The following is a 27,904-nucleotide window of genomic DNA, read 5'->3' as shown; positions in this document are numbered from 1 at the left end:
ATGTAGGTTATTTGCCATAATGTGTTAATTGTTTAAATATTAAGTGGTTTGATTCTATCACTTTCCCTATTTTATTCCTGTCCTTGAAATTTTGTGAAAACAAGCTGGTCAGATGAACAGACAAAATGCTGACTGAAGAGCGCTATTACCTTCTGCTCAGCTGTCACCAATTGAAAAGGAAATGGAGTTTTGTGTCACTGAGGGTTGGAATTGCTGAAGAGGGCATCTCAGGCTGTAGATGCCATGAAGGTTAATGCAGAAAAGCTAATAGCAGAACACTAAACAATTTGTGTCATGTCTTTACACAAGCTATGTCATTATGCTCTCTAGTGGATAATTATACCAACTAACTAAAAAACTAAATAAATAACCCTTAAATGCATGAATGTTTCGCCAATCATTATTACATATTCGGGTCTTTAGCGACCCCCCCTTCCAAATCTAACACGGATGGCTCTCCTGATGTTAGAGTAACAATTACAGAAGAATAAAATAAAGCATTTTGTAACCTTTTTGGAGCTTGGAAGGATTCAGTTTGAGCCAATATTTTATACCATCATCACTGTTCTCGTCAGAGCTCAATTCCCAGTACATTCAACATCTGGCTCATATTCGCCATCTCAAATATATTCTCAAAAATATAATTTTCAACATCTTTAAAATCAATATTTTAATCTCTGATAGCTTCTTCACCACATCCACCATCAAGTGACAGTGACACTAATATTTGATAGCATTCAGTACTTGCTCTACAGTAAATCACTGAGCCATTTCAGGTTTTGCTGATGATACTTCCTGTTCTTTTGTTTTCCGCCTGCGGTAACTGTGAGTGAAACTTCACTTCATCATCGTGTATCAGATATTGCCACCTTGTGGAATAAAGGTGAATTGCACTTATTCAGTCATCAAAGGTCTCTGCAGAACAAAGTGGACGTTTCTAAATTGGTGGGTATTTTCAAACTGATGGGTGTTTATAAACCATGCAATGAAAATTATCTCCTTCACCCGACCCGACCCCACCCCTAAAACCTACCCACACTGTGACGTGTGCAAATCAGGTAAAGCAGTGAAAAACGCCCTCTGTTTATGGCCTCGCCCACTGATCTAGTAACTCCTATTACTATCCTGCAGATACCTATACTTGCATCAAAGATTAAGGACCCTATTTTAAAGATCTGAACGCATGGTCTGAAGTGCATGGCGCTGGTGACCTTAGGGTGTGTCCGAATCGATTTTTGCTAGTTTAGCGACGGAAAAAATGGGCTGCGCGCCAGATGCATGGTCCAAAAGGGTTGCACTTAGTCTCTTAATGAGTCATGGGTGTGTTTTGGGCGTAAAATGCAATAAACCAATCAGATTCTAATCTCCCATTCCCTTTAAAAGCCAGTTGCACTTGCACCATGGTGGATTTATTTACATGGCGGAACTTGTGAGCGGAAAGACTGAACGCTTCTCCAGAGAGGAATCCTTTTTTTTTTTTTTTTTTTTATGATTGTGTGCTGCTGCGCATCCCTGTGTGTGTAATAAGCATAGTGTGCGGGCTTTGCGCACCCGCCTATAGGTGCACATTACTAACAAGACCTTTAAATAACACAAAAAACACTGCGCTATTGACTTTAGTCCAGGTTTTTGTTGGTCAATGGCTCAGTTGCCTCAAAATAGCAACGCGCCAACAATGCGCCTGGACACACCTCGTTTTCAGACCAGCACTCCCATGGGCAAACAAATGGGCGCGAGTGCATTTGCTATTTAAACAACATGGCACTGGATGTGAAAATGATAACTGCGTTGGGCTGAAACTAGCAAAAAACACTTGCGTCCATTGTGCCGCGTAGGCCCTCAATTATTTTTGTGCATAAAAAAATTACACACCTCGGGTTGTTAGCGACCCTATACAATGTTTTACAAAAAATGAGTGGCAAAACAGGCATTCTTTTATAATTGTATTATTTTTCTCTTGTTATATTGTTCATAATGAATTTATTGAGGAATAATAAGAAGGTTGATGTCTAACTTTAAAAAATGAATGAAGAGGAGGGTAGTGAATGATGTCCCGGGTCACTAAAGACCCAAGGTATGCATTTAAGGTATAACAAAACACAATTATTATCATTATTATTATTATTATACCTGTGAGCCATCTCAGTATGCATCCGCACATATGCCAGAGATTGTGCACATGCATTCATACCCTTAATCTTGATAACTTTATCTATGGTTCTGCACCACAAATTGATTTCTGTCACGTTGCATTCATGTAAGGTCTTGGCGTTTACTATTTCATTTTAATGCACTGAGTTTAGATGTCTTTTGTACCAGAATTACACTTTCAACCTTATGGCCTTTGAAATTACCTGCATTATTCAAAGGCAGAGAATTAAAAGGTATTGCACCAAGCACCAAGGGTAGACAATGACAAGTGAAACCAGGTTACTGTAATGACCCTGCAATGAAGAGGCACACAACTGTTTAAGACATAGATATGTGCTGATGAATAACAATTAAGACATACAGTGTTTAATGTGGCTCCTAGACCTGCATTAAATATATATTACATTACTGTGTCTGATTAAGTTCTTAATCGCAATAGTCTTGCTTTGGTTAGCGTTGAATAAAAGAAAAGAAAATCCCATCAATGATCACTTCTGTAGAAGACTAATTTAAAAGACTGCATAATTATTTCCTGGACCGCTCTGTTTAACTGACTGTGGTATTCCAGAAGCAATGACTACTAATAATATAAAAGCTCAACATTTTCCTACTGCTTTAGAGGGTTTGATATCTGAGATACATGAAAAATGCACTGAATGTGATAAATGGATCATGTTATTTGTTTTACAGGTTAGTTGATGATAGATATAAATTACATTATTTTCTAAGGCAATATAGGGATCAGTGACAAATAGGAATGGCAGAAATTATGAAAAGAAGAAATCTTTTAAAAACTGTAATATTTGTGTTTGTGGGTTTCATACATTTTTGTAAACCATGTAACAGATCATTTTGATGTAAAGAATCTTAAAATGTCTAGAAGTTAAATTATTGAAAGTAATAAAATGTGATCCATACACCTTAAACACATTTGAGTATGCTTTTATTATTTCCCGAAAACATTTTTCAAGGAAAAACATATTAAAGGCACAATATGTAATTATCGCTGCCATAGAGGTTGCCAATTCAAAATAAAGGCGTAGCTTGATGACGCCTTGATTTCGTGGAAGCATGGGAGTTGTAGTTTTCAACAGTGGAAAAGAATCCGACGGGACTTGGGAATAAATCATATTCATGGATAAGCTCATGTATTAAATATTTATTAATGTTACTGTAGTATGAAGCAGGGTGGGGCTGATAGCTGTTGGAGTGGAATGAGGCCGCTGGAGCGATTGCTAATGAGAGATAAGTGCGACACACGGCTCGAGAGCAGTGGAGATTTTATTATTATTCCGCAGACGACCACTTCCGCTTCTTCTGGTCATGCGTTTGTGGGGTAAAGCAGTGCTCTATTATCATATTAGATACATTTGAGTGTGTTGAAAGTTAGGTTATAATGCTACTCGTTCACTCGGCGGCTACTATGAGACACTTGTTGCACACTGCAGTAAGCTAGATTGATATTAGGCATGGTAAAACATGGTACTCACTGTAAATCAAGAATACTAGATTTAAACAATGAGACTAACTGTGTTGAGCTACACTCACCTAAAGGATTATTAGGAACACCATACTAATACTATGTTTGACCCCCTTTCGCCTTCAGAACTGCCTTAATTCTACGTGGCATTGATTCAACAAGGTGCTGAAAGCATTCTTTAGAAAAGTTGGCCCATATTGATAGGATAGCATCTTGCAGTTGATGGAGATTTGTGGGATGCACATCCAGGGCACGAAGCTCCCGTTCCACCACATCCCAAAGATGCTCTATTGGGTTGAGATCTGGTGACTGTGGGGGCCATTTTAGTACAGTGAACTCATTGTCATGTTCAAGAAACCAATTTGAAATGATTCGAGCTTTGTGACATGGTGCATTATCCTGCTGGAAGTAGCCATCAGAGGATGGGTCGTGGCATTTAAACGATGCCCAATTGGCACTAAGAGGCCTAAAGTGTGCCAAGAAAACATCCCCCACACCATTACACCACCACCAGCAGCCTGCACAGTGGTAACAAGGCATGATGGATCCATGTTCTCATTCTGTTTACGCCAAATTCTGACTCTACCATCTGAATGTCTCAACAGAAATCGAGACTCATCAGACCAGGCAACATTTTTCCAGTCTTCAACTGTCCAATTTTGGTGAGCTCGTGCAAATTGTAGCCTCTTTTTCCTATTTGTAGTGGAGATGAGTGGTCCCCGGTGGGGTCTTCTGCTGTTCGAGCCCATCCGCCTCAGGATTGTGCGAGTTGTGGCATCGCAAATGCTTTGCTGTATACCTCGGTCGTAACGAGTGGTTATTTCAGTCAAAGTTGCTCTTCTATCAGCTTGAATCAGTCGGCCCATTCTCCTCTGACCTCTAGCATCAACAAGGCATTTTCGCCCACAGGACTGCCGCATACTGGATGTTTTTCCCTTTTCACACCATTCTTTGTAAACCCTAGAAATGGTTGTGCGTGAAAATCCCAGTAACTGAGCAGATTGTGAAATACACAGACCGGCCCGTCTGGCACCAACAACCATGCCACGCTCAAAATTGCTTAAATCACCTTTCTTTCCCATTCTGACATTCAGTTTGGAGTTCTGGAGATTGTCTTGACCAGGACCACACCCCTAAATGCATTGAAGCAACTGCCATGTGATTGGTTGATTAGATAATTGCATTAATGAGAAATTGAACAGGTGTGCCTAATGATCCTTTAGTTGAGTGTATATAACAATAATTTGTTTTCTGTCGATGAATGTGCCCAAACAGTTGCTCACCTGTCTAATAAAACACATAATATATTAAAGTGTCTTTGGTGTTTCGGAAATCAAGGGTAACCCAGGAAATTATGTTATTGACAAGCCCGTGTCCTAGTTAAAATTGCTTATTTCTCTGGATTTAAACATTATTGGAAACATTTGGTATCGTGTTAGTAGGCTACAAAATATATAACATTGTTCTAGAGGTTTTTTTTGGATATCTTAATCCAAAAATCTTACATAGCCTACTATGCCTTTAAATCATGAATATTATGCTACTACATTCACAAAAAATAGCATATGTATTACAGTAATCAGAAGTATACAGAGGTCCTTTCCTACCAGTTTTAGTGCTTTCTTGTCAAAATTGCTTTTTTTGTTTGAAAAATTGTAAAACAAATAAATAAAAATTAGCCTATTATGGCAGATGTCTTATACCATAAAACAAAAAACATTGAAGTGTTCATTTTTTAATGTATTGTAAAGTAGCCTATTACCTTTTTTAATGTGTGCCTTTTTACCTTTTAAATTGTTTTGCTGCTAAATGTAAAACGCATTTTGCTTAAAATGTCAAATGAACAATGCTAATGTTGTTGTAGAAATGCATTTATACTGGGTGGTCCCTGCCTGAAATGGCTGGGGTTCTTTTGGGTCTGTAAATGTTAAAAACCCTGATCTAGACAAGAGAACATATTATGTTGATGGATGCTTTTAACGTGATCTGCACACGCCAGACGAGTATTATATAACGTGTGACAATGTGTCTTTGCGGATGAAAAGTACGACGCAACATTTTCACGCTGCAGTGCGTTCTTCACATCCTGACCGCTACATAAGGACACCCGAGTTCCCAACTTTGTCCCACGGTGTGATAAGCAGACAGCGGAGGCGTGGTATCTGACGTCACTTGGGCTGAACCGTACTACAGCACTAGTCTGGCTGGATGTCTGACTCAGCCACGCAGGTTGTTTTGGAATATATTTTAAACGCATGTTTTAATTAAACAGACTATAAATCATCGCTCGTTCCTCTTGCGTTGGACTACGTGCATCTTCTATTTTGGGCAGTTTGGGGAAGTGCGATAATAGGTAAGTTATAGTAAGCAATATCAACGAGTCGAGTTTCTGCACGCTGTACACAAGTTGGCACTGTCCCAGTCACGCGCTGTAAGTCAGGCATGTAGGCTATATGTCATTTCACATTGCATTGCTCTGCGACTGTTTAACACCTAGATGTTTTGATGCTGTGCATGCAATACAGTGCTTTTGCTTTTGAGCTACAATCCAATACTGCAGTTTGTATTATTATAAATCTATTATTGAAAGCAAAAGTTGCTCTTTTAATGGAATATCAAGTTGTAATTTGTGAAACTAACTGTAAAATGAATGCTTTCAGGTTTTAAGGTCTTTAACAAGAAGATGACCAAGGCTCTTGCTCAGTCATTTGATAAGTAGGCAATGTCCATGCTAGTATCTCTCTGACCACACCTGCTAATGGACTGAGAGGTTACTTCAATAAATGTTTCATTTCTATACGTGGACTAGTGCCAATGCTGCAGAAAAGCCCATCGTCCCGATTCCAGGTCACTGTGCCCCCAAATTTGTGCTATCACTGTCCTGCACCATCACCCGCCTGTTCATCCCTCGCTTCATGGGGCTGTTTTTGCTTTTTCTGACCCCGTTTTATATCTTGCCCCAGACTTCTAGAATTCGTTTCAAATAAATTTGTACTTTTTTATTTATGGACCAAATCAAGAACTGCGCAATAACAGCCTCTGCCCAACATATGGTACTGTTGGAGTTTTAACCCTTACAAGAAGCTAAATGTCACTGAGCTCTCAGGATTTAACCCAAGGACTTTCCAAGTGAGTTAGCACTCAGGATTTAAACCAAGAACTTGCATCCAGGTCAGTTTTAAACAAGCATCAAACACCGAAAACCCCCCTCTGAGCTCATGTAAATAACAAATCATGAGCTCTGACAGCTTCCAGTACCGTGCACTGTTCGAGTACAAACAGGAGAGGGGTGACGATATCTCCCTGCAGCCTGGCGATCTCCTCACAGTCAGTAAGATGGCACTACTGACGTCCGAATTCCAGGAGGGTGACGAGAAGTGTCCAAAGGGCTGGCTGCATGGCACCAATGAACGTACTAAGGAGAAGGGCAACTTCCCTGGCACCTTTGTGGAGTATGTCGGGGTTGTGAGAACGAGCCTTACTTCAGGGAAGCCCTGGCCAAGACCTGTACCGCCAACACCTGTAGGGCCTCAGCCCCCGGGGGCCTCAGAAGGTGAGTGTACCATTTAGTGTGTATATTTTACCTAATTTATGTATTATTCCTAAATTTGGTAAAATAAGTACTTTTAACACTAGAAATGCTATATATATATATATATATATATATATATATATATATATATATATATATATATATATATATATATATATATATATATATATATGTCCTGTCAAAATAATTAATCACGTTTAATCGCATATAACATAAGTTTGTTTATAATATGTGTGTATATATTATATATTATATGAGTTGAGTCAGGCGCGATGTATCAAAGGGACAAAATATCCTGTATTTTTGTAATTCCGCTAGGTGGCACTAATGTCGCACAAACTACATACTTCACCTTTAAAGGTGCTGTATGTAAGTTTTTCACTTTTCCAAAGCATAAAAATACCATATGTTTGCAGATATTTAGGAAACATGCTAAGTTCACATACTCCTTTCTCAGAAAAACAATCCTGCAGCCAGTTATTCTACTTTGAAAAGTGCGTTCCGTGCGGAATATTCCGTGCGAAACTGCCAGTTTACCCAATAGTATTTCGACACCCCAGGTTGCCAGTTGGTGGAAAACAACACCGTGTATTGCAGCCGTGGAAGCCAGCAAACAAACTGGGTCAGATATCGCCGATTCTATCCGACCTTAAAAGCATTGGCATCCGTCTGAAAATCTCTATGAATGAGAGCATATTAAAACACGGATAAATCAACTCATCAACTTACAGTGTGGCTTTTTTATTGTCAATTTTGCTCACTGTTGCGTGTCCTCAAGCTGGCAACCCGCGTGAGCGTTGAGTCTGAGGAGGAGGGGGTGCAGAAACGACGATCTCCAATAGTTTGAATTTGGACTGCAGTTCCTATTTTGACCACTTGCTGCCAATCCTACATACCGCACCTTTAAACGGTATGGCACATCGGCTGGCGCATCTAACGGTATGGCGCATCTAAATCAAAGACGACAAATAAGAAACACCATGGCAGGTGTCAATTTAAATATATGCCAGAAGTGGTTTTTTATTAGGAGTTAAAAATAAGTACAAAATAATCCATATTAGTAGCCAATTATAAGTAAAATATCATTAGAATAAACATAAGTATAATGAAAAAATAAGTATTCTTTAAAAATATGTTGAAATAATGCAAATAGATGACTTTAACAAATGCATAGACTACGATTAACAGCCTCGGATAGTTACAGTAGTTCTGTCTTTAACAAAGTTTTCATTAAAAATAAATTTCCATATGGAGAAAACAAAATACTATGAAAATAGTTTCAGTTATGACTTTTTCTCACTTGATTTAGTCTATTTAGTTTTGTATCAAATACAATTTCATTGATCAAGAGCAGCAGCCTTTTTTCCCGCTTGGGCGAGCAACTTGTGGACAGCTTTCCCTGTTCATGAAACCCCCCATATGCCAGCAAACCAATGAGAATGCTGGACAATGATGACGATACATAACAGTGTAGGCGGCAAATTTGCTATGGATCTGCTTACCTGGAACTCTCAGTGTTCCAGGTAAGTGGCTGATTTGAAGAAAATGACCGTCGTTTGGCAAATAAATAAATGATGGAGAGTTAAATACGTATTACTAACATTTTATCATGTAAGCTTTATGATACACCTCTAACAAGGGAATTTATAGTGTTAATATTAATTAGAGAGTCCACCAATGGCTTGGGTAGGCAGAGCATTCGTAGCTTATATGGATCTCACGTCCCTGATGTATATGTATGTACAATTATTACCCATACTGTTCCGAAAATAAGACAATGCATCTGAAAAAACCTGGGTTCGTCTTATATTCAGGGTGTAGACTTTTACATGTCAATAATACACCCGCAACAATTGGTGGCACCAATTACGCTTAAAGCCCGTTTAAATGTGATCGTTTTTACTTGTATTTACCATACTTTCAATACAAAAATGTGAAAAATATGAAATTAATTTTCAAATAAAAGCAATTTTTTTTATGTAAAATACAAGATTTGGTCTTCAAAAAGCCTTTTTCCAAAAGATATATCTTGAAAAAGGGGGTGTCGTCTTATAATCAGGGTCATCTTATATTCGGAACAATACGGTAACGGTATATAAATAAACTTTTGTTCGATTGCGATTAACTAAGATGAAATGCGATTAACCGATTTGACAGCCCTAATGTATGTATCTGTATACACACACGCACATTTAAAAAAATGTGTATGTATGTTATTTATTTTTTTATTTTTTTATAAATAATGCTTGCATAGACTAAATGTATACATTTACACACACATACATATTTACACATACAACGTATCTATCATTATGGAGTGAAAAATATTACCACATCTCTATGGCATCCATAATCTTATACCCTCAATCTTCAGAGCAAGATGGCTAATTATCTCCTCCCTACATTCAGATTAGGCAGCACAACCCTATAATAAAACCCTCCAGTTGAATTTGAGGACATTGTGTGCAAATCACAGACTTCAGCTCCCACTAGAAACGTTACTTCCCATGCTGAATTTAGGGATCTGTCAAGGATTTGTGAATATCTCTGAAAAAAGATAAGACATAAGTACCTGCAGAGATGGTGACTTTAAAAAAAGACAAAATTATATTTCAAATGTGTTAAGCTCTTTATGGGGCCTGCGTTGCCCCTGTGTTTCTGATTGTGGTACAGTCTGCTTGTGGGGGTGTTCATATGCTAACTAGGTCAGACAGTCAACTCTGGTTTTTCCAAGAGTGTTCTTCTCTCTCGCTGTCTATGGTGCATGTCTCTTTTATGGTGAAGGCTTAGGTTGTATTTATACTATTAATGTGTTTTATTCACTGTAGATCGTATTTTAGTGACTTGAGGATCTTTGTTTCAGCCAAGGCGCAGAGATGGTGATAAACAGCATAGCAAAGCCATTCCTTAGTGTCGGGAGAGGCAAAAACATGCAGTTCTGTTGAATAATTGATCACTGGTGCATTGGATGGCTGACAGTCAGCCAATCATTAGACTCACCCTGTGCCAAGGGATCCTTGTGGAACACTGACGAAACACTTACCCTGATTGAAGAGAGTTTTATGAGCCTAGCAAATTGTCCAAGTTTACCGAATCGATCAAATGGGTCAGTTAAATTTTGCAGATTTTTTGTTTGTTTGTTTGTTTGTTTGTTTTTAACCATGCATTACAGAGTATAAGCTTTTGGAACTGTAAATATGGAACACCAATTCAGAATTACATTGATGTATTATTTTCATATTATTAAAGATACATTTTCATATCATTAGCTCCTAGAAGTGTGGTTGACCTACATGTAGAGTCTACTCACACTGAATTTTAAGCATACAAAATTATTTGAAATATGGACAACAGGATATTATGTCAAGCCCCATGGCCTCTGTTTTGAATTAATATCAATTAAACAACAATTAGATTATTAAATAATGTTATAAATGAAGAATAATTGTAATACAGGAATAAAATAGCATGTATTTCATGTCCCAACACTGCAATCAATGAGATTTAATTTAAGTTAAAGTTAAAATTTCCACAAATTTGCAGGTCAGTTATGGGATCAATTTACCATCAAAAGATAATAATAAAAAAAATAATAATCAAAATTGTAAAAAAGCATTTAAAAATATATTGAATGCAAAGTTATCAGACTAGAAAACAACGCAGATCGAAACGACAAGCGTGAATAAAAAAATAATTGTAAGCACGAATTAACTTTAAACATTCAAAATGGTATTGCATAAAACCCAAACATGTTATTCAAATTGCATTATATTTATATTTTTGTATGCTTATGCTGTTTTTCCCCTCACTCTTGTTTCCACGTTCTGCGCTTACTTTTTCAAATGTTACTGTATAGATTGTAAATATTCAATTTCATGTGTTTTTATTCTGTTCAAACAACAAAAAGCTAAACCGATTGTTGGAAAGCTGGCAATGACAATTGTTCCCATGTCTCTAGGAAATTTGGGTTGATCCATTTAACCCTCACTAGCTATGATTCCATCCACCTGGCTATTTGTATGCGTATTTTGGGATATCGCATAAAAAAACACTGGATGGAAAAGCAAAATCTGTCGTCAAAGTGGCTCAGTATAATTCCCTCATCTGGCATCTGCCTCTGTTTCGTCTGCGCGCTCTGAGACACAAGTAATTCATTATATACTAAAATTATTATACAGTGGCTTCTCTTAATTTTCTTAGTGATATTTAGCAGCAGTTTTTCAAGAAATTACGATTTTGTTCTCTTTGACTCACTGGATGGAAATGGTGCGTTATTCACAAATGTTATATGCCATATTCCAATTTAGATATATTCACAACTTTGGATGGAAACATAGCTACTGTAGCATGGTGTGGCCTGTTCTGACGTGATATTTTCTCTAGATAGTTGCTGAAATGGAGATTTTCCAGGATTCACCATATGTTTCTTTGTGTATTAGCATAGTTTTATAAGGTCAGCAGCCATCTTTTTTTTTGTGTCCCTTATCTCTGTCATTCTCTGCAAAGGCATCATTAGCATTTTGTGTTTGAGCAAATTTGTTCAAGTGTTACAAAATGTGGCCCATTTTATTTAATAACAGCACTATGTCATGTCTCCTGGACATACAATTAGCTGACAAATGCTGGGCAGGCAAATTTTCTGTGCATTCCACAGCTGGTTTCTCCCTTTGTCTGTATCCCACTATGAATAAACTGACATGTTCCATGGATACAATGAGGCAAAGATCAACTTATTAGCTGCTCACCAGCTCTGTGAAAGTGTCAGTCAAAGCCTGCGACCTTCACATTCACCATTATCCTTGTTATTGACTTTAGATCCATCTCTTTTGATCACTGATGCCTGATTACTTGACTCTAATTTCTCAAAGGCCTTGTGCAGTTGTATGTTGGATGAGGAAAAGCCACTTTTGGCGTTACGCTCTGATCAAGCACATGGTGATGTGTTAATAGATGAGTCAGAAAGCTGCTAAGTGGGGATGATGGTTTCCGAAGCGCCTCTGGAAGCAACTCTTTCTGCGATCAATTTTCCAGACGTGCAGGTCAGGCACCATGGCTGTTTTTGCGGCTAGGCTTAATGAGGAACTGAGCAATGCGACAGTCCTCCGTTGAGCATACTGAGGACAAAAAAAAAAAATGTTTTTCTACATTTGAAATAACCCCAGCATTGCGCTAGGGCTGGGCTCTATGGCTGGGCTCTATGGCTGTCAAAATTAAAATTTTATTGTTAGCGTGGGTCAATTTAGCATCCTTTTTTGCTGTTTACAGATTCTAGCGCTGTCACAGGAACAGGTGTGATTCCACATAATGTCTAGTGATATCTGTCAGGTATAGTGAGATTTTATGCAAAAATGATTGCTTATGGCAGATTTAAGCATCATCAAGTATGAAATATCAACTATGAGCGAAAAAAGTGTCAAAGTATGTATGTGTAGCTACATTTTTCATGAGTTCTATGCTGTGTTTGTTATTTTTAAAGTCAATTTACATTTAATGTACCATTCAAAAGTTTGGGTTTTGGTAAGATTTTTTTATTTAATTTAACTTTTTTTTCATGAAAAGTCCTTTATGTTCACCAAAGCTGCATTTATTTGATGATAAAAAGCAGTAAAAATAATAATATTGTGAATTACTACCCTGACAAGCCAGAGCCACATCAAGATGTTGGGTCTGGAAACTTGCCATTGACAGGGCTCAATCCGAGGGGCGGGATAAACGGTTGTCTTTCAAATTCCCTCTGCACACAATTGGATAACGCTACAACCAACCAGAGCAAAGAAGAAGGTGAAGCCGAGCTAACATTAGTTGATAGACTTTCGCCGTATCTGGTCGGCAAAACTTCGAACACATCTTCCTTTTTTAAGAATGACTTCAGCGCCGCTCTTTGTTCTTTTCTCAAAGAAAAGCTTAACTCCAAGTCTTCCAGAGTCGCGGCCAAAGCCGATTCAAAAGGCCGCTGCTCGTCAGCTTCTTTGTTTACGAGTAGCACGCAGAACCTCCGCAACTCTGCCGTGACGTGCCGTCATTATGTTAAGCCCGCCCACCGACTCTACACACGCTGTGATTGGCCTGACCAGAGTTTGGTTTTTCCAGCTCTCAGGTCTACCGAGAGTTGCTAGACTACACTCGCGGCAAAATAAATATTCTGCCGCTAGGGTGCGTCTAGATTTCTAGGCTAGTGAAATACAGTATTATTATAGTAACTTTTTTAAAATTTTTATTATTTTTTTTATTACGTCATTTATTCCTGTGATGGCAAAGCCGTTATTTTTTTGATCTCTCTATAAAAATGAATTGAATATGTAAACGCATAGTCTACAAACAGTTATAAGATTGATTGTATTAATAATAAGCTCATAGTCCAAGGCCTTCATATTTAAATATGAATTAAAAAGCCTCTATTTTATAATGCTATTAAGTTAATAAACTTTCCATAAATCAATGCCTTTGAAAGTCTTCAGTCAGTGTGACAGTTGATGAAGGCTTTCTAAGCAACAACACACCATTCTGTGTAATGTTTTGTAACTTAATAATCATGATACAATAAAAGGCTTTTTAATTTATATTTGACTGAAGGCCTTGGACTAAGTTAAGAATTTATTTTACACCTAAGCAACATTCTTTGCATGCCTGTTTTTACAACAGATTAAACAATTGACAGCCCTACTGTGCAATATATAGAGCCATGGAAGATGCTGGCACTAATCGTACAACAACAACAAAAACACGGATTAAAGGGGTTGTGGCATGGATTTTGCATTATTTTAATGTTCCTTGAAGTTAATTTATAATATAAAAAATGTTTTCTTTTCATCTTTCAAAAACATTTCTTTGCAAACTCTCCATTACACTGCCTTGTGTACAAAACAATCTGCAGTCAAATGCTCCGAACAAACATGTCATCATTTGAAGTGATCCAGGCCGCCAATAACTTTCCCCATCATTGATTGAAATTTCCGTCATTTATGAGAAAATTGACAGAATTTTCTGGCTTTCCATGTTTTTACTGTTATACGGTAGGGGGCGTTATGACACATATTCTGAAAGAGTACTGAATCTCCTGATCAAAACACACGCGACGAAGATGCAGAAAGCATATGTAAAATAACGTGATCATCAACATTAAACAGCATATTAATCAAAACTGTCTAATGTTACTGAATGAAATGTCAACCCAGGACAAGCTATAGGAGTGTGCAAGCTTTGGGGGTGTTGATGGACTCGATATACTTTCTCTCTGTGTTTTGATCATCGTTCTGAATCTGATCTGGATGTTGTCTTTGACAAAAACAGGAAAAACAAAAACAAAAAACAGCTTTTTGCTCAAAATGTTTTGTTTTTTTATGAAACTTTCCCACATTCAAGTGTTGATAATAAAATAATGCATGAAGCTAGAATAAAATAGTTTTTTGTTTTGTTTTTTAAAGCAGTTCTTTCTTTTGATTAATTGCATATTGAGATATTCATTCTACAAAATATTCTGCGGGCCATTACATTTGTGGGGGGAAAAATGCTGGCAGGGAAAGAGTTAAATAAACCATCCACTTGTTTCTGATGTGGGTGTCCTTTTAAGATCTGTTCAGAGACCCAAACGAGCTGTTTAAACCATTTGCGTCAAAGCAAATGTTTATTTACTTTTCCATTTCTCCTGCTGTCAGAACACATCAGAAATTGAACGGGCATCTGTATACTGTATCCAGTGTAGATGGCGTCAGTGATAATAATGGGTTCAATTTGATTTCTCATGTCATGACCCCTTTAAAACTCAGTGTTGCAAGCTTCATTTATGCTACTCGGCTTGATTTGCCCTTGTGCTTCATGCTCCCATGTGACAGGGAGGTTCAGACTCGGCCAAGGCTCTGGCAGAACACTTGTTGGCTCCTACACTTCTTTGCTGCGCTCGGTTCCACATTAGCTGCAAATGTGGTGGAGCGATTTCAAAAACGTAACCTTTTTAAACTCCAATTAAGACTTTGTGATTTTTATAGCATAATTTCTGAACCAAGTGGCCCTGCACAACCCATGTGAGCTTGGCCAAAGCACATAAAAACTGAGAGCCAGTTTTGAAAAGCAGGATTTTTTTTCTCCTGAAGATAATATCTCAGGCTCCCGTTGTGTGTTCTTTTTTCTCACTGCAGAAGGTTTTATATTCCTACACAGCGAAAAGCTGTTAACGCCAAAACACCGACAGCAATGGTAATGCTAGGAAATAGGATATTAACATGGATTTTACGCTTATTCGCGCATGTATAGTAGAATTTCATTGTCTCAGCCAGAAAGAGCCAGTGTTTCGAATGTCATTTTCTAGAGATTAGATGAACTGTGAATTGATGGCTTGTAGTCGTAGCTGTGAGGATGACAGGTAATAAAAATTGCTATTCATGATGAACAGTAGCCACTGAAGTGAATGATAATTTGTTGGGTGAAACAGGCAAGCTATTTCAATACAACTTCCCCCCAATTAACAGGTTATATTTTTATGGGCTCAATCCAGTCCACACATTGGATTTTTTGTCCAACCAAAGAATATTTCCCAATCAAATTCTGCTACGGGATTACAAATTAGCCATGCTTACTAACAGAAAGCTGCTTCGTTTTAAAGTGACTTCTTACATCGCTAAACTATTGACAATTAGACAATGGACATTTTTTGACCATGACATTTCACTATAATCTGACCGCACCTTCAGAGTACAGTTTTATCTACAGGGTCTTTGCACTTCTGGTTCCGGTCCGTGTTAAGAAGTAGATCTGGTGTCTGTAGAGTATGTAGTGAAGTCATCATTACTTTTGTTCCGCATTAATAAGTTTTAAATGAGTTAAATTTCAAAGCAACATACATAAATCCCACTAGCTTTCATTTTGGCATTGCCAAAACCTGAAACAGGCATGTAATCATTTTACATTTACATGACATGTTTAATTTTACACATCATTTGCAATGCAGGTAGGCATCTCTGTTCTTGCAGCTGTTCGGCATTAGAGTTCTTTGTCCCATGTGCATTTCTGAACAGACGTCTGACGGATTTCGCTTTAAGCATGACAACGAGGGCTGATGCAGACCCTCTCAGTCATATCGTTCTGAAAATCCATCTCCACCATCCCACTCAGTGCCGTGCCAAGGGGACGAAAGCCCAGTCTTTGTGTGCCATTTTATCCTGCTGTTGTGTGTTCTCTGTCTTGCTTGTTTTCCATGAAGCCCGGGGATGATGATAAACACTGCCTTCACTTGGGAGAACATTGCGCCATAAATCTGTTTCTATCCTTATTTCTATGCTGTGGCTCAGGATTTGATTGTGGTTTTCTGAAATTTAGAGAAAAGCACAAAACGGCTAAAACTGCTTCTCAATATTACACTTTCTCCAGCTATTTATGAGCACCCATAAAGACTCATGCCTTTTATGTCCTTATTTTATGTCCCCTTCATCTGTGCATTTTAAATGTGACCGAAAGGCTCACGATAAATTTGTTGCAGTGTAATTTAACCAACATAATACGCAAGGATATAAAATGCACCAGGGTAATGGTGTACTGCCTTTTATAAACAAGGGTGGATCTTTGTGGGTCTTTGTTTTTTGTACAGGCATAGTGTGACCTCAGTCTTAACACTGAGTCTTATTGTTAAAACCTGTTAGTGTTCATTCTAATATGCATATTTGGTGTTATGGAAACTTTTCTTATTATTATCAATGTTTCTGTTTACTGCTTAATATTTTTGTGGAAACCGTGATACATTTTTCCAGTATTCTTTGTTGAATGGAAATGTATGTAAATTAGATAATTTTTTTGTGACATTACACTAAAAAGAAAAAAAAAAGGTTCTATATGGCACTAAAAGTGGTTCTTGGCTTGTGATCATAGAGGAACCTTTTTAAATGCTGTATAGCACCAATCTTGGTGCTTCAGTGGTTCTTCACCGGTTCTTTGGCTGAGGTGCTATATAGCACCACTGACTACCATATACAGAACATGTTAAGATATGGTGCTATATAGCACCAAAAGTGGTTCCGCTTTGATTATGACAAATAACCACCTTTAGTGCCATATAGCACCTTTTTTTTAAAGTGTATAAATGTCTTTACAGTCACTTTTAATCAATTTAATGCAGCCTTGCTGAATAAAAGTATTGATTTCTTAAAAAATATCTTACTGACCCCAAACTTTTCAGAGTGCCTTCCATATTCAACTTACGAAAAAGACGTAACTGATGTAGGACGTAGTGTAAGCGTTTTGAACTGCTAGAAGCGTTACACTTTCTTTGTAAGTTGAATATGGAAGGTGGTCTGGCGGAAGCTAGATATTTTGCTTTTATAAAGTTTTAAATATGGATATTTGTCTTACACAAATGTATCGCTTCACTTCAGAAGGCCTTTAGGAGCCGTGAGGAGTACGTTTATGACGGATGGATGCACTTTTTTTTAGCTTCAAACTTATAAAGCTTGGAAACATCAGGATATTTATTAATATAACTGTGTTCATCAGAAAGAAGAAAGTCATAAACACCTAGGACGGCTTGAGGGTGAGAAAATCATGGGATAATTTTCATTTTAAAGTGAACCAATCCTTTAAAGCTCATTCTGATACAGTATATTATTTCTCACTGCTCAGAATAATTTTTTTCATGTTCCTGTCATTCCAGAGTGATTAGATTAATGGAATATACACATTAGGTGATCGGCTAAAAACACACCAGTCCTTTATTAGCCTCAGCACATACCTTCAAACCACTTGAGTGGAGTGGTGGTGGGGAATGTGCGTTTCCATTATAGCATTAGATGTGCTGCAGATTGGCTTGGGTTTAAACTCTGATGCATGCCTGGATGGCAACATTTGTTGCAGAAAAATCTAGGATGCAGGACCAATTCACTGGACACTCTAGGCTCTTTTAAGAACTGTTCTTTTTATCGTATCCCCACAAGAGTGTTGCAATGAGCCGGAGGCTGATGGTTAATCTTGGCCATTCTCGAAAATGCCACAGATGTTTCTGGTGAGAGTGAAAGATATTTACAGAGGGAGTTACAGAGGTTTATCTTGGTTGAAATTCTAAAGTGTTCCTGGCCTCTCCAGCTTTTACTGCTTCAACATTCCTTACGTTGAATGCTCTTATTGTGTTGGCATTTTAAGACTCAAAGTCGAGGTATAGCGGGTGAAGTGCTATTGCATGTTTGTGTATGTGTGAGAGAGTGTAAATACCCAGTATGCCAACTGTCAGTCGGGATTTGGAGAATAGAGCCCCTGTTTTAAAGCAAGGGGCTAGTGTTATATAACTCTGGTTGATGTGATATGCTTTTGCATGTGTTAGGAGTGTCGTACATATATTTAGAAGTATGTCAGTACTGTGTTTTTTTACATTCACGCATGAATCAAATCAAGGCAGTTTTCAATATACAATTCAGCAGATACAATTCAGCAGCACTATAAATTTAGATGTCGGTGCGTATAATAAGGTTAGCTGTAGTGAAATAGATTTGATTCAGAGAAATTGGTTAGATATATTTTGTGCAGAAGCGATCTTCATCCAGCCAGGAAGAACAAATAACATCACTGAAGGTCAAGAGGTTAGCTTTGCCTTTTACCTTTTTTATAAAACTGTTCCATTATAAAGTGTTTCAAATTCATGGTAAAATTCAGAAAAAAATTGCTTTCTTTTTCTCTCCCTTGTCATTCTTGTGGTCTTGTCTGTTGTGTGGAAGTGTGTGTACAGTGAAGTATACAGCGGCTAACCGCACAGCATGAGAAATAAATGGTAAATAAAATGTTTGTGGCATTTAAAAATGTGGTATGTCTTCGGCACAGCATGAAACACAACTAGACACAAAACTATATTTGCATTAATTCGACCTAGTGTGTTGTGGTACAGTGGTGGTATCAGATTTCTTTAAATAAAAAATACAGTAAAACAATCATTTTGTAAAATATTATTACAGTTTAAAATAAATGTTTTCCATTTTAATATATTTTAAAATCCTATTTATTCCTGTGATGGCAAAGCTGAATTTTCAGCAGCCTTTCCTCCAGGCTTCACATGATCCTTCAGAAATCATTCTAATATGCTGATTTGATGCTCAAGAAACATTTATAGCAAATTAGCTCAAAAGGGAAATATGAATAATTATAACTCGTTATAATTAATTATAAATATTTTGATCAGTTAATAGAATAAACTTGATGTAGCACAATTAATATTACAAGCAATTAACCTGTTTGTCTAGTGAACACTCAGTATTAATCATAAACTCCCAGAAAGATTATGGCCACAGAAAAAAATAGCCAAAGGTCATAAATCGAGTTTGATTTGACCAATGTAAAGTGTGTAATTTCTGGCGGGAAAAGTTCCTTTGTTAGGAAGCTGAATCATTTGCTTGGTTAGAGTTGGCTGGCAGTGTTTTATACCTTTTATACTTTAATATAACAAGCACACAATCTATGTTACAAGGAGGTGATATACACCGATGGGTAGAAAGTTAAACAAGGATTATTTTGATATTAAGCAAGATACCAATGAGGTTACATTATCTAATAGTTCTATCACAAGGCATGCATAAAACTGTATACAAAAGAAAATATACAAAACAGTAAAAACACAAAAAATGTCATGGGGATAGGCATGTTTATTCATAGAAAGGTTTGTCTGAATGGACAGAAGGATTTTTTTTATGGGTGTTTATTGTGTCTGTTTGAATAGGGAATGCTGTTGAGACTGGACTCTTCACTCCTTTAGGTCGTAAACCACCTTATCTTTTCTGTTTTGTTGTTGTTGCCATGGTTATCAGTGACCAGTTCTGCCAGGTTGCCAGGTTTGTGTAACAAAACCAGCCCAATTTCCTAGTCATGGCCAAAACTAGCCCAATCGCATTCCAGGGGGTCGCTTCAACCCACGGATTGAAAAAAAAAAAGGACCCCGGGCAAACTTTTGGGGAATTGTTCACAAACACCTTGGCAACTTAGTTTTCTGATGTTTGTGTGAGGGGTCTTGTTGGATTATTCATTAAATATAATGGATCAATCCAGCTCCTACACATTTATTATATCAGTATTGAAAACAGTTGTTTGTTTTTGTGGAAACAGGGTTACATTTTTTTTTTTCCACGATCATTTGATGAATAGGAATTTCAAAAGAAGCAGCTATTTTACATAGAAATATTTGTAACAATGCAAAAGCATTTGCTGTCAATTTTGATCTTTACTTTTCTTGCTGAATAAAAGCATTTGTAAAAAGCATTAAACAATTCCCAGACAAGATACAGAGCATGCATTATTCAGACACTTTAATAGCAATTCTCAATTCAATTAATTTTTCCCAGCATATATGACCCGTCGAGGCATGGACTCTACTAGACCCCTGAAGGTGTGCTGTGGTATCTGGTACCAATATGTTAGCAGCAGATCCTTTAAGTCCTGTAAGTTACAAGGTGGCAACTCCATGGATTGGACTTGTTTGTTCAGCGCATCCCACTGATGCTCGATTGGATTGAGATCTGGGGAATTTGGAGGCCAAGTCAACACCTCAAACTCGTTGTGCTCCTCAAACCATTCCTGAACCATTTTTGCTTTGTGGTAGGGCGCATTATCTTGCTGAAAGAGACCACAGCCACCAGGGAATACAGTTTCCTTGAAAGGGTGTACATGGTCTGCAACAATACTTAGGTAGGTGGTACGTGTCAAAGTTGCATCCACATGGATAGCAGGTTTCCTAGCAGAACATTGCCCAAAGCATCACTTTTCTCTGCTGGCTTGCCTTCTTCCAATAGTGCATCCTGTTGCCATGTGTTTCCCAGGTAAGCCAAGCACATGCACCCTGCCATCAATGTGATTCATCTGACCAGGCCACCTTCTTCCTCCGTGGTCCAGTTCTGATACTCATGTGCCCACTGTTGGCGCTTTCAGCGATGGACAAGGGTCAGCATGGGCACCCTGACTGGTCTGAGGCTATGCCGCCCCATACTCAACAAACTGTGAAGCACTGTGGGTTCTGACACCTTTCTATCAGAACCAACATTAACTTCTTGAGCAATTTGATCTACAGTAGCTGGTCTGTTTGATCGGACCACACGGGCAAGCCTTCGCTCCCCACGTGCATCAATGAGCCTTGGCCGCTCATGACCCTGTCATATATATATATATATACCTCTTTTTTAGTGGATTGATGTGAACTGTTTCTTTTGTGACAGTCAGCCCTGTTACACTTTTTTTTCTGAGAACTAAAAACGAACATCACAGAAATTGGAGGGAAGCGTGCAGCCTGTCCTTGCAGACACATCAAAAGTACTTTAAACAAGCTCATAGTTTTCCAGGCTGCCCTCAAGTTAAATAGTTACTCTCCATCCTTAACCTTCTGTCCTCTTTCATCTTCCCTGGAAATTTGCAGCGTCTCTGAAGGAGACAGCACTCCAAGGAAATTAATGATGCATCAGTAAATATGACCCACAGAGCCATGTTGACACAGGTGGTGCTCTTTTACCTTGGCTCCATCTTCAATTTGCTGCTCTTTTACTAGTAGCAAGTTTGTTTAAAGTCTTCCCATCTGTCCTAAGCTACACAACCTTCAAAATGTTTAGACTGGAGCACAGAAAAAAATCCTGACTTACAGGCAAGAGCTTTTTTTTCTCCAAGCTTACGAAAACCATAGAAAGTATTTGATTTTGCTCAAACAACACCCAAGCTAATTCAGGGCGACCCACATTAGACTTTTACACAACATTGTTTTCTAAGGCAGCTTAGGTTAAGCAAACCCCATTTCTCACTGACAACAGAGAATTTAAAAGCTGAAGAATCATTCTCCGTTGGTGGTATCTTTTCAACATCAAATACTAGAGAACACATCCCTGACCTCGGACTGACACTGTCATTGAAAGTTTGTTGGGGTGTCTGTGCTACAGTGATGGTTGCCTGAGGGCAACCTAGTTCTTACTTGTCATGGTTGTCTCATATGCTCTGAAGATTAGATTGAGGAGGCAGAACGCTGTTTGATATATTTTTATGCATATATATGCAGCCTTGCTTGAGAATCTACACATGCCAGAAGCTTTTTGCTCGAGAAAAATCAAAGAATCAGAATGATTACAGACTGCAGTCAAATTTATACATGTCCCATCATGACAGAGGGGAGTTTAAAGGTCAGGCATTATTGACGGTGCCCTCGGTCTCCCTTCAAATGGCATAACTGTCTCTGTCTCTTGTCTATACGACTCCTTGTCTATAGGCCTAGATATTTGTTTTTTTTTGCTAGTTTTTCCTCCAGGCTAATTTGTTCTATTCTCAGGAGTGTTATCTTGTCAGGTGAATGTCAAAGTGTTTTTTGTGTGGATTTATTGTATTTAATTGATGTCAGCAGATGGACAGTACTTTTTTCTGATGCAGCTAGCAGTGTAGAAATTAGACACTTCACCTTTAATGAAAATTGATTGATTTGATTTGATTGATTTAATTGATTTGTTATTTTAATTCTACAACCTTTTGTCCTGTTTCATCTGTTTAATAAGTGATGTGTCTGTTCCTCATAAGTTTATTAAGCTCTAAGCTTGAGAAATTTATAATAAAACTCCATAAGTTTTTATTATAAAACCTCAGTTCTTCATGTAAATTGCATTTGACTCAGAGATATTCAAGATCTCACCAACTACTCTAAAAGTTGGAATGAAATCAAAATGGACCCCCATTTATTTCTTTGTACATGTTACTTGAATTATTCAACCTTGCATTTACTCTAGCATTCAAATGTTTAGGGTTAGTAAGATTTAAATTGTTATATTTCACAATATTACTCTTTTACTATATTTTTGATCAAAAATAAATGCAGCCTTGTTGAACACAAAAGACTTATTTAAAAAAGAAATTACCTACCATGAACTTTTGAACTGTAGTGTAGATGTTTTAAATGTTGTAATTTATGTATTTTATACTATCTTCTTTTCACTTCTCTTTCTTTTCAGTTTTAGCTTGAAATGTTATTGACCCTCTAATGGTTTTTCGTCCTATCCCTTGGCCACAGTATGTCTCCATTCCCCTGAATCCTAAAATCCATGGCTTGAATAAATGTTCCACTCCTTTCCTATTCCTCAACTCCATTCATTCTTGGACGGAGACTAAAATCTGGATTTGATGACTATATCATCTTTTTGTGGTCCTCATCTAAATTAAGGTGCTGAAAGAGGAACACTACTATTAAATCACCAATTTATTTGCTCACTGGAAAGTACTAATAGTCTTCTAAAGTCTGCCTGCTGTTGCAAAGCCAAGGCAGCTTTAGCCTGAGATCAAGTTTTTACATCATCTAGCTCAGAAAGGAACAAAAGTTCACAGCAGTCATCTTCCTGATTATTGTTCCCTGTTGACAATGACCAGGGCTGAAATACCTTTCATTTGCTCTTTTCCTTCTTAGTTTTACAAAAAGATTGTATGGGTATGTTTTGACCACAGTTGTCTTTTTCCCCCCAAGTATTTGGCCCAAGATAAAAGCTCTAAAGTCTGAATGTTTATGGGAAGGAAGATATAATTGATGGTATTTGTGAGTCATTGTACCTTACATATACATGTACCTTTAGCTTGTCACTAAAGTGGTTCTCTGAACCCTTAAACAATGTAATTTACTATCTTCCTTCTAATTTTTTTTAAAAGTTAGACATTAACCTTCTTAGTATTCCTCAATCAATGCATTATAAACAATATAACAAGATAAAAATATAGAATATAAAATTGTCAAAGAATGCCTGTTTTCCAATTAATTTTGGGTAAAAATTGTACACGGTCGCTATTGACCCGAGGTGTGTAACAGTGTAAGTATATTTTCTTTCTGCACAACAATAACTGAATCTTTGACTCAGTGCAATTCACCTTTATTCCACAAGGTGGAAATGTCTGATACACACTGAAGAAGTTACATTTCACTCATAGTTACCGCAGACAGAAAACAAAACAAGAGGAAGTATCATCAGAAAAACTTAACTTGAAATGGCTCAGTGATTTACTGCTAGAGCAAGTACTGAACGCAATCAAATATTAGTGTCACTGTCACTTAATGATGGATCCGGTGAAGAAGCTGTCAGCAATCAAAATATTGATTTTGAAGATGGTGAAAATTATAGTTTTGAGAATATGTTTGAGATCACAAATATGAGCCAGATGCTGAATTTACTGGGAAATGATCTCTGATGAGGACAGTGATGATGGTATAAAACATCTGCTCAAACTGAACCCTTCCAATTTCCAAAAGGTTACAAAATATGCTTTATTTTATCCTTCTGTAATTGTTAGCCTAATATCAGGAGTTTTATATTGTCACGACAGGTAGAGATCCATCCATGTTAGATATAGATACGGGTCGCTAAAGACCTGAATATGTAATAATGATTGCTGAAACATTCATGCATTTAAGGGTTAAAGGTACACATTTATACCTTATCTACCTGTACTATTGCACTGTTTTTCAAAAGTTTTGGTTTAGTTAAAAGTCTCTTATGCTCACCAAGACTGCATCCTGTGATGGCAAAACCGGTCAAAAGAACAATATTTATTTGAAATTGATTCAAATTTTGTGTTACAATGTAAGTATTTACTGTCAATTTTGATCAATTGAATTAATCCTTAAACCAAATCGAAAATTTGCTCAGATACTGTGACATCATCAAAGACATCAGACACGATTTGTATTATTTTTGAACAGAGTTGCCAAAATGGAGTTAATATTGGCTACACAAAGATGATACGCCTAGATTTGTCTTGCTCAAAGTGTTTTGCACTGATGATTGTTGATAATTGTAAATGGTTGCTGCCATGGTGATTCAGGAATGTTCGCAGTGCTCTTGGACACACTTGCGGCCAGTGTGGACCACATCATTGTGGGCTATGCTTAGTTCTGTCCCCACCATGGCCTTCCTTTGGCCTCTTATTGGTCTTTAAGGGAACGCTGCATTGGTCACACCTCTTGTTGAGGGGAAACTCCCTGCTCAAAGCAGTGTGGCCTTCGAAAGACACGCCAACCCGAAGCATGGCCTGGCAGACTCACTTGTTTGGATCAATCAGTACTTGTTGTTGCCATAGAATTTCAAGGACTGCATTTATTTAGACATCAATCTGCAGTGTGCAATGTGCGTATGGATATTGCGGTATCAAGGATTGTCTAAAAAGGAGAATTTAATAGAAATAACATTTGTTGCTTCTCCATTAGTGCATGCTGGGTAGACTAGTCTTAATGTTTGTTTCTATAGTGATTTATAGATGGGGTATATAGGCCCACAAGCACTATTTATCTTTATTTTCCCATCCCCGTCTGAGAGGACACACTGATCTATCTCTAAGTATGCCATAAAAGAGAAGGACTGCAGTAGCAAAAATGTAGCCACATGGGAGCGACTGCATACTCGCTTTTTGTTTTACCTGCTTTCTCCTTTTCAAGCAGAGCTCTTGGATCAGGAGCTGCTGATTACTGTCACAATACATTACCCAACCCATGTGTCTCCTTCTACAGGCCTCTTTCTATTTTTCTCTCCCCTTCACTCTCTCTTTGATTTAACGGCCCAGGGACATTTTCCTCCTGTAATAATTTATTGTTTCTGTTCTTCTTTTTACCACAGTGACCATTTCACTCTTGCTTTCAATTTTTTCCCCCTCCATAACATGCTCATTAATGCTTTTAAGGCTACATTCATTTTGTTTACTCGTTGATATAGACATTGAGCTCTTTTTATTCAGAGGCTTGCTGAGTGCATGCATTTGCTGTAAAGAGACTCAATGACATTGACACAATATCTGCTTTTTTAAATTGTAAACTGCGCTCTTTCTCAATAATCATTGTTCCTTTTAGACCTGTGTTACGCTACACATGCAAACAGTACTTTTAATAAGTGCATTTTATAATTTAAGTACAATTATGTACAATTGACCTTTGAAAAAATTACTACAAACTGTTGTGTGAATTGAATTTTGCCTGAGGAAGGAACACATTTACATCCAGATGATAATTAATTTACATATAACGGAAGCCAAACCTCTAACCCTAAACTGCTTAAATTCATAAATCTGACTAAATCCTGACAATTTATAAAATTAAAAGTGCACTTTGTGTGCCTGATACTGCTGACAGACATATTTTTTTCAAACAAGGAGTGAGTAATTCAGTCCATTATGTCGGGGGTTTTGAAACTGGGGTCTGTGGAAAATTTAAGAGAGAAATCTAGTGCTGTCAAAGTAAATGTAAGTTGATTAATTAATATTAATGAAATATGTATAGCATTATGATTTTGAATTTTTGAGGGGTGTAATTTTACCCCCTACTATATATTCAAATAGGTTTGTGAATTGTGAACGTCAATTTAATAAAAAGTTTAAAAAAACGGATGTTTTAAAACCCCCTGAATGGTTCTGCTGTTTTATAAAATCATATGTTGGAAAGATTGATAGATAAATACATTTATGGGCTCAGTACCAAACGGCTCGGGTTATGTATATAACCCTTGTTCCCTGAGAAAGGGAACGAGCACTGCGTCGGAACGACGAATTTGGGGACGTTCCCTAAGCAACAGCGTATCTGAAGTCTGAATGAAACTATTCCAATCCTGATTGGTGTTGCGTCATGATGTAGCTGTGACGGCATACCCGGAAGATACATAAGGGGAGCCGGCGAATAGTAACGGCAATTATCGCGATGAAGCATACGCTCCAGGCGTGCCGAGATGTGGCGACGAGTCGCAGTGCTCGTTCCCTTTCTCAGGGAACAAGGGTTATATACATAACCCGAGCCGTTCCCTTTCGAGGGAACTCGCACTGCGTCGGAACGACGAATTTGGGGAGCGAGTACCCACTAGGCCACACCGAGGGTCGCGCCTGCCCTAGTGTGAAGCCGGAGACCGGGCACAACTAGGACTGGAGCACCGTAGCGCCAGGCGTCGCAGGGAGGTGCAAGCTGTAGAACCTTATAAACGTGTGTGGGGTAGCCCACCCAGCCGCCTCGCAGATATCCTGCATAGGGACTCCCGAAAGGAGGGCCACCGAAGAGGCCATGCCTCTGGTGGAGTGAGCCCTCACGGCCATAGGTGAAGGCAAATTGCGCACCTGATAGGCCGTGGCTAATACCTGGACAATCCAGTTACTGATTGTCTGCGTAGATGCAGGCAGCTCTTTCTTGGGTGAACCAAAGCACACTAATAGCTGTTCCGATTTCCTCCACTGTGCAGACTTCTCCAAATATATTTTTAAAGCTCTGACCGGGCAGAGCAGGTGAAGTCTCCCTTCTTCCGCCATTGTGTGAGGCGGAGAATGGAATGCCTGAAGAAAGACCTGGCCACACTAGATGGTACCTTGGGCAAGTAGCCCGCCCTAGGATGTAAGATGGCCTTAACTCCGCCAGGGGCAAACTGAGAAGTGATAGCCAAGAGGAAGGCCACCTTAAGGGTCAGGTTCTTTGCTTCAGCCGACTCCAGCGGCTCAAAGGGGGCCTCAGCCAACCCTTCAAGAACCACTGCCAGATCCCAAGTTGGAACTCTGGAACGAGCCGCAGGCCTCATCCTCCGAGCTCCACCGAGGAACCGTACAACCAACTGGTGCCTACCCAAAGGCCCATCACCCAAAGGAGTGTGGAAAGCCCCAATGGCAGCCACGTACACCTTGAGTGTGGATGGGGAAGCCCTGCAGAGAAGCGATTTTGGAGGAACTCCAGCACTGAAGCCACCGGGCAGTTAACTAGGTCCACCTCACGCTCCCTGCACCAAGTGGAAAACACATTCCAC

The 27,904-nt window shown here is 38.3% G+C and overlaps 1 protein-coding gene across 1 annotated transcript in view; it reads left to right on the top strand.

Moving 5' to 3' along the window:
• Positions 1 to 5,754: 5,754 nt before the first annotated feature.
• Positions 5,755 to 27,904, top strand: part of pik3r3b (phosphoinositide-3-kinase, regulatory subunit 3b (gamma)) — a 205,799-nt gene continuing 183,649 nt past the window's right edge. The window contains exons 1-2 of the mRNA XM_079841717.1: positions 5,755 to 5,984; positions 6,292 to 7,184. Of these exons, the coding sequence (XP_079697843.1) occupies positions 6,866 to 7,184 (319 nt within the window). The 5' untranslated portion in view covers positions 5,755 to 5,984; positions 6,292 to 6,865. The remainder of the gene's footprint in view (positions 5,985 to 6,291; positions 7,185 to 27,904) is intronic.

Source organism: Gobio gobio, assembly GCF_949357685.1.
Source record: "Gobio gobio genome assembly, chromosome: 17".
NCBI lineage: Eukaryota > Metazoa > Chordata > Actinopteri > Cypriniformes > Gobionidae > Gobio > Gobio gobio.
This window is presented reverse-complemented; position numbering and strand designations above follow the sequence as displayed.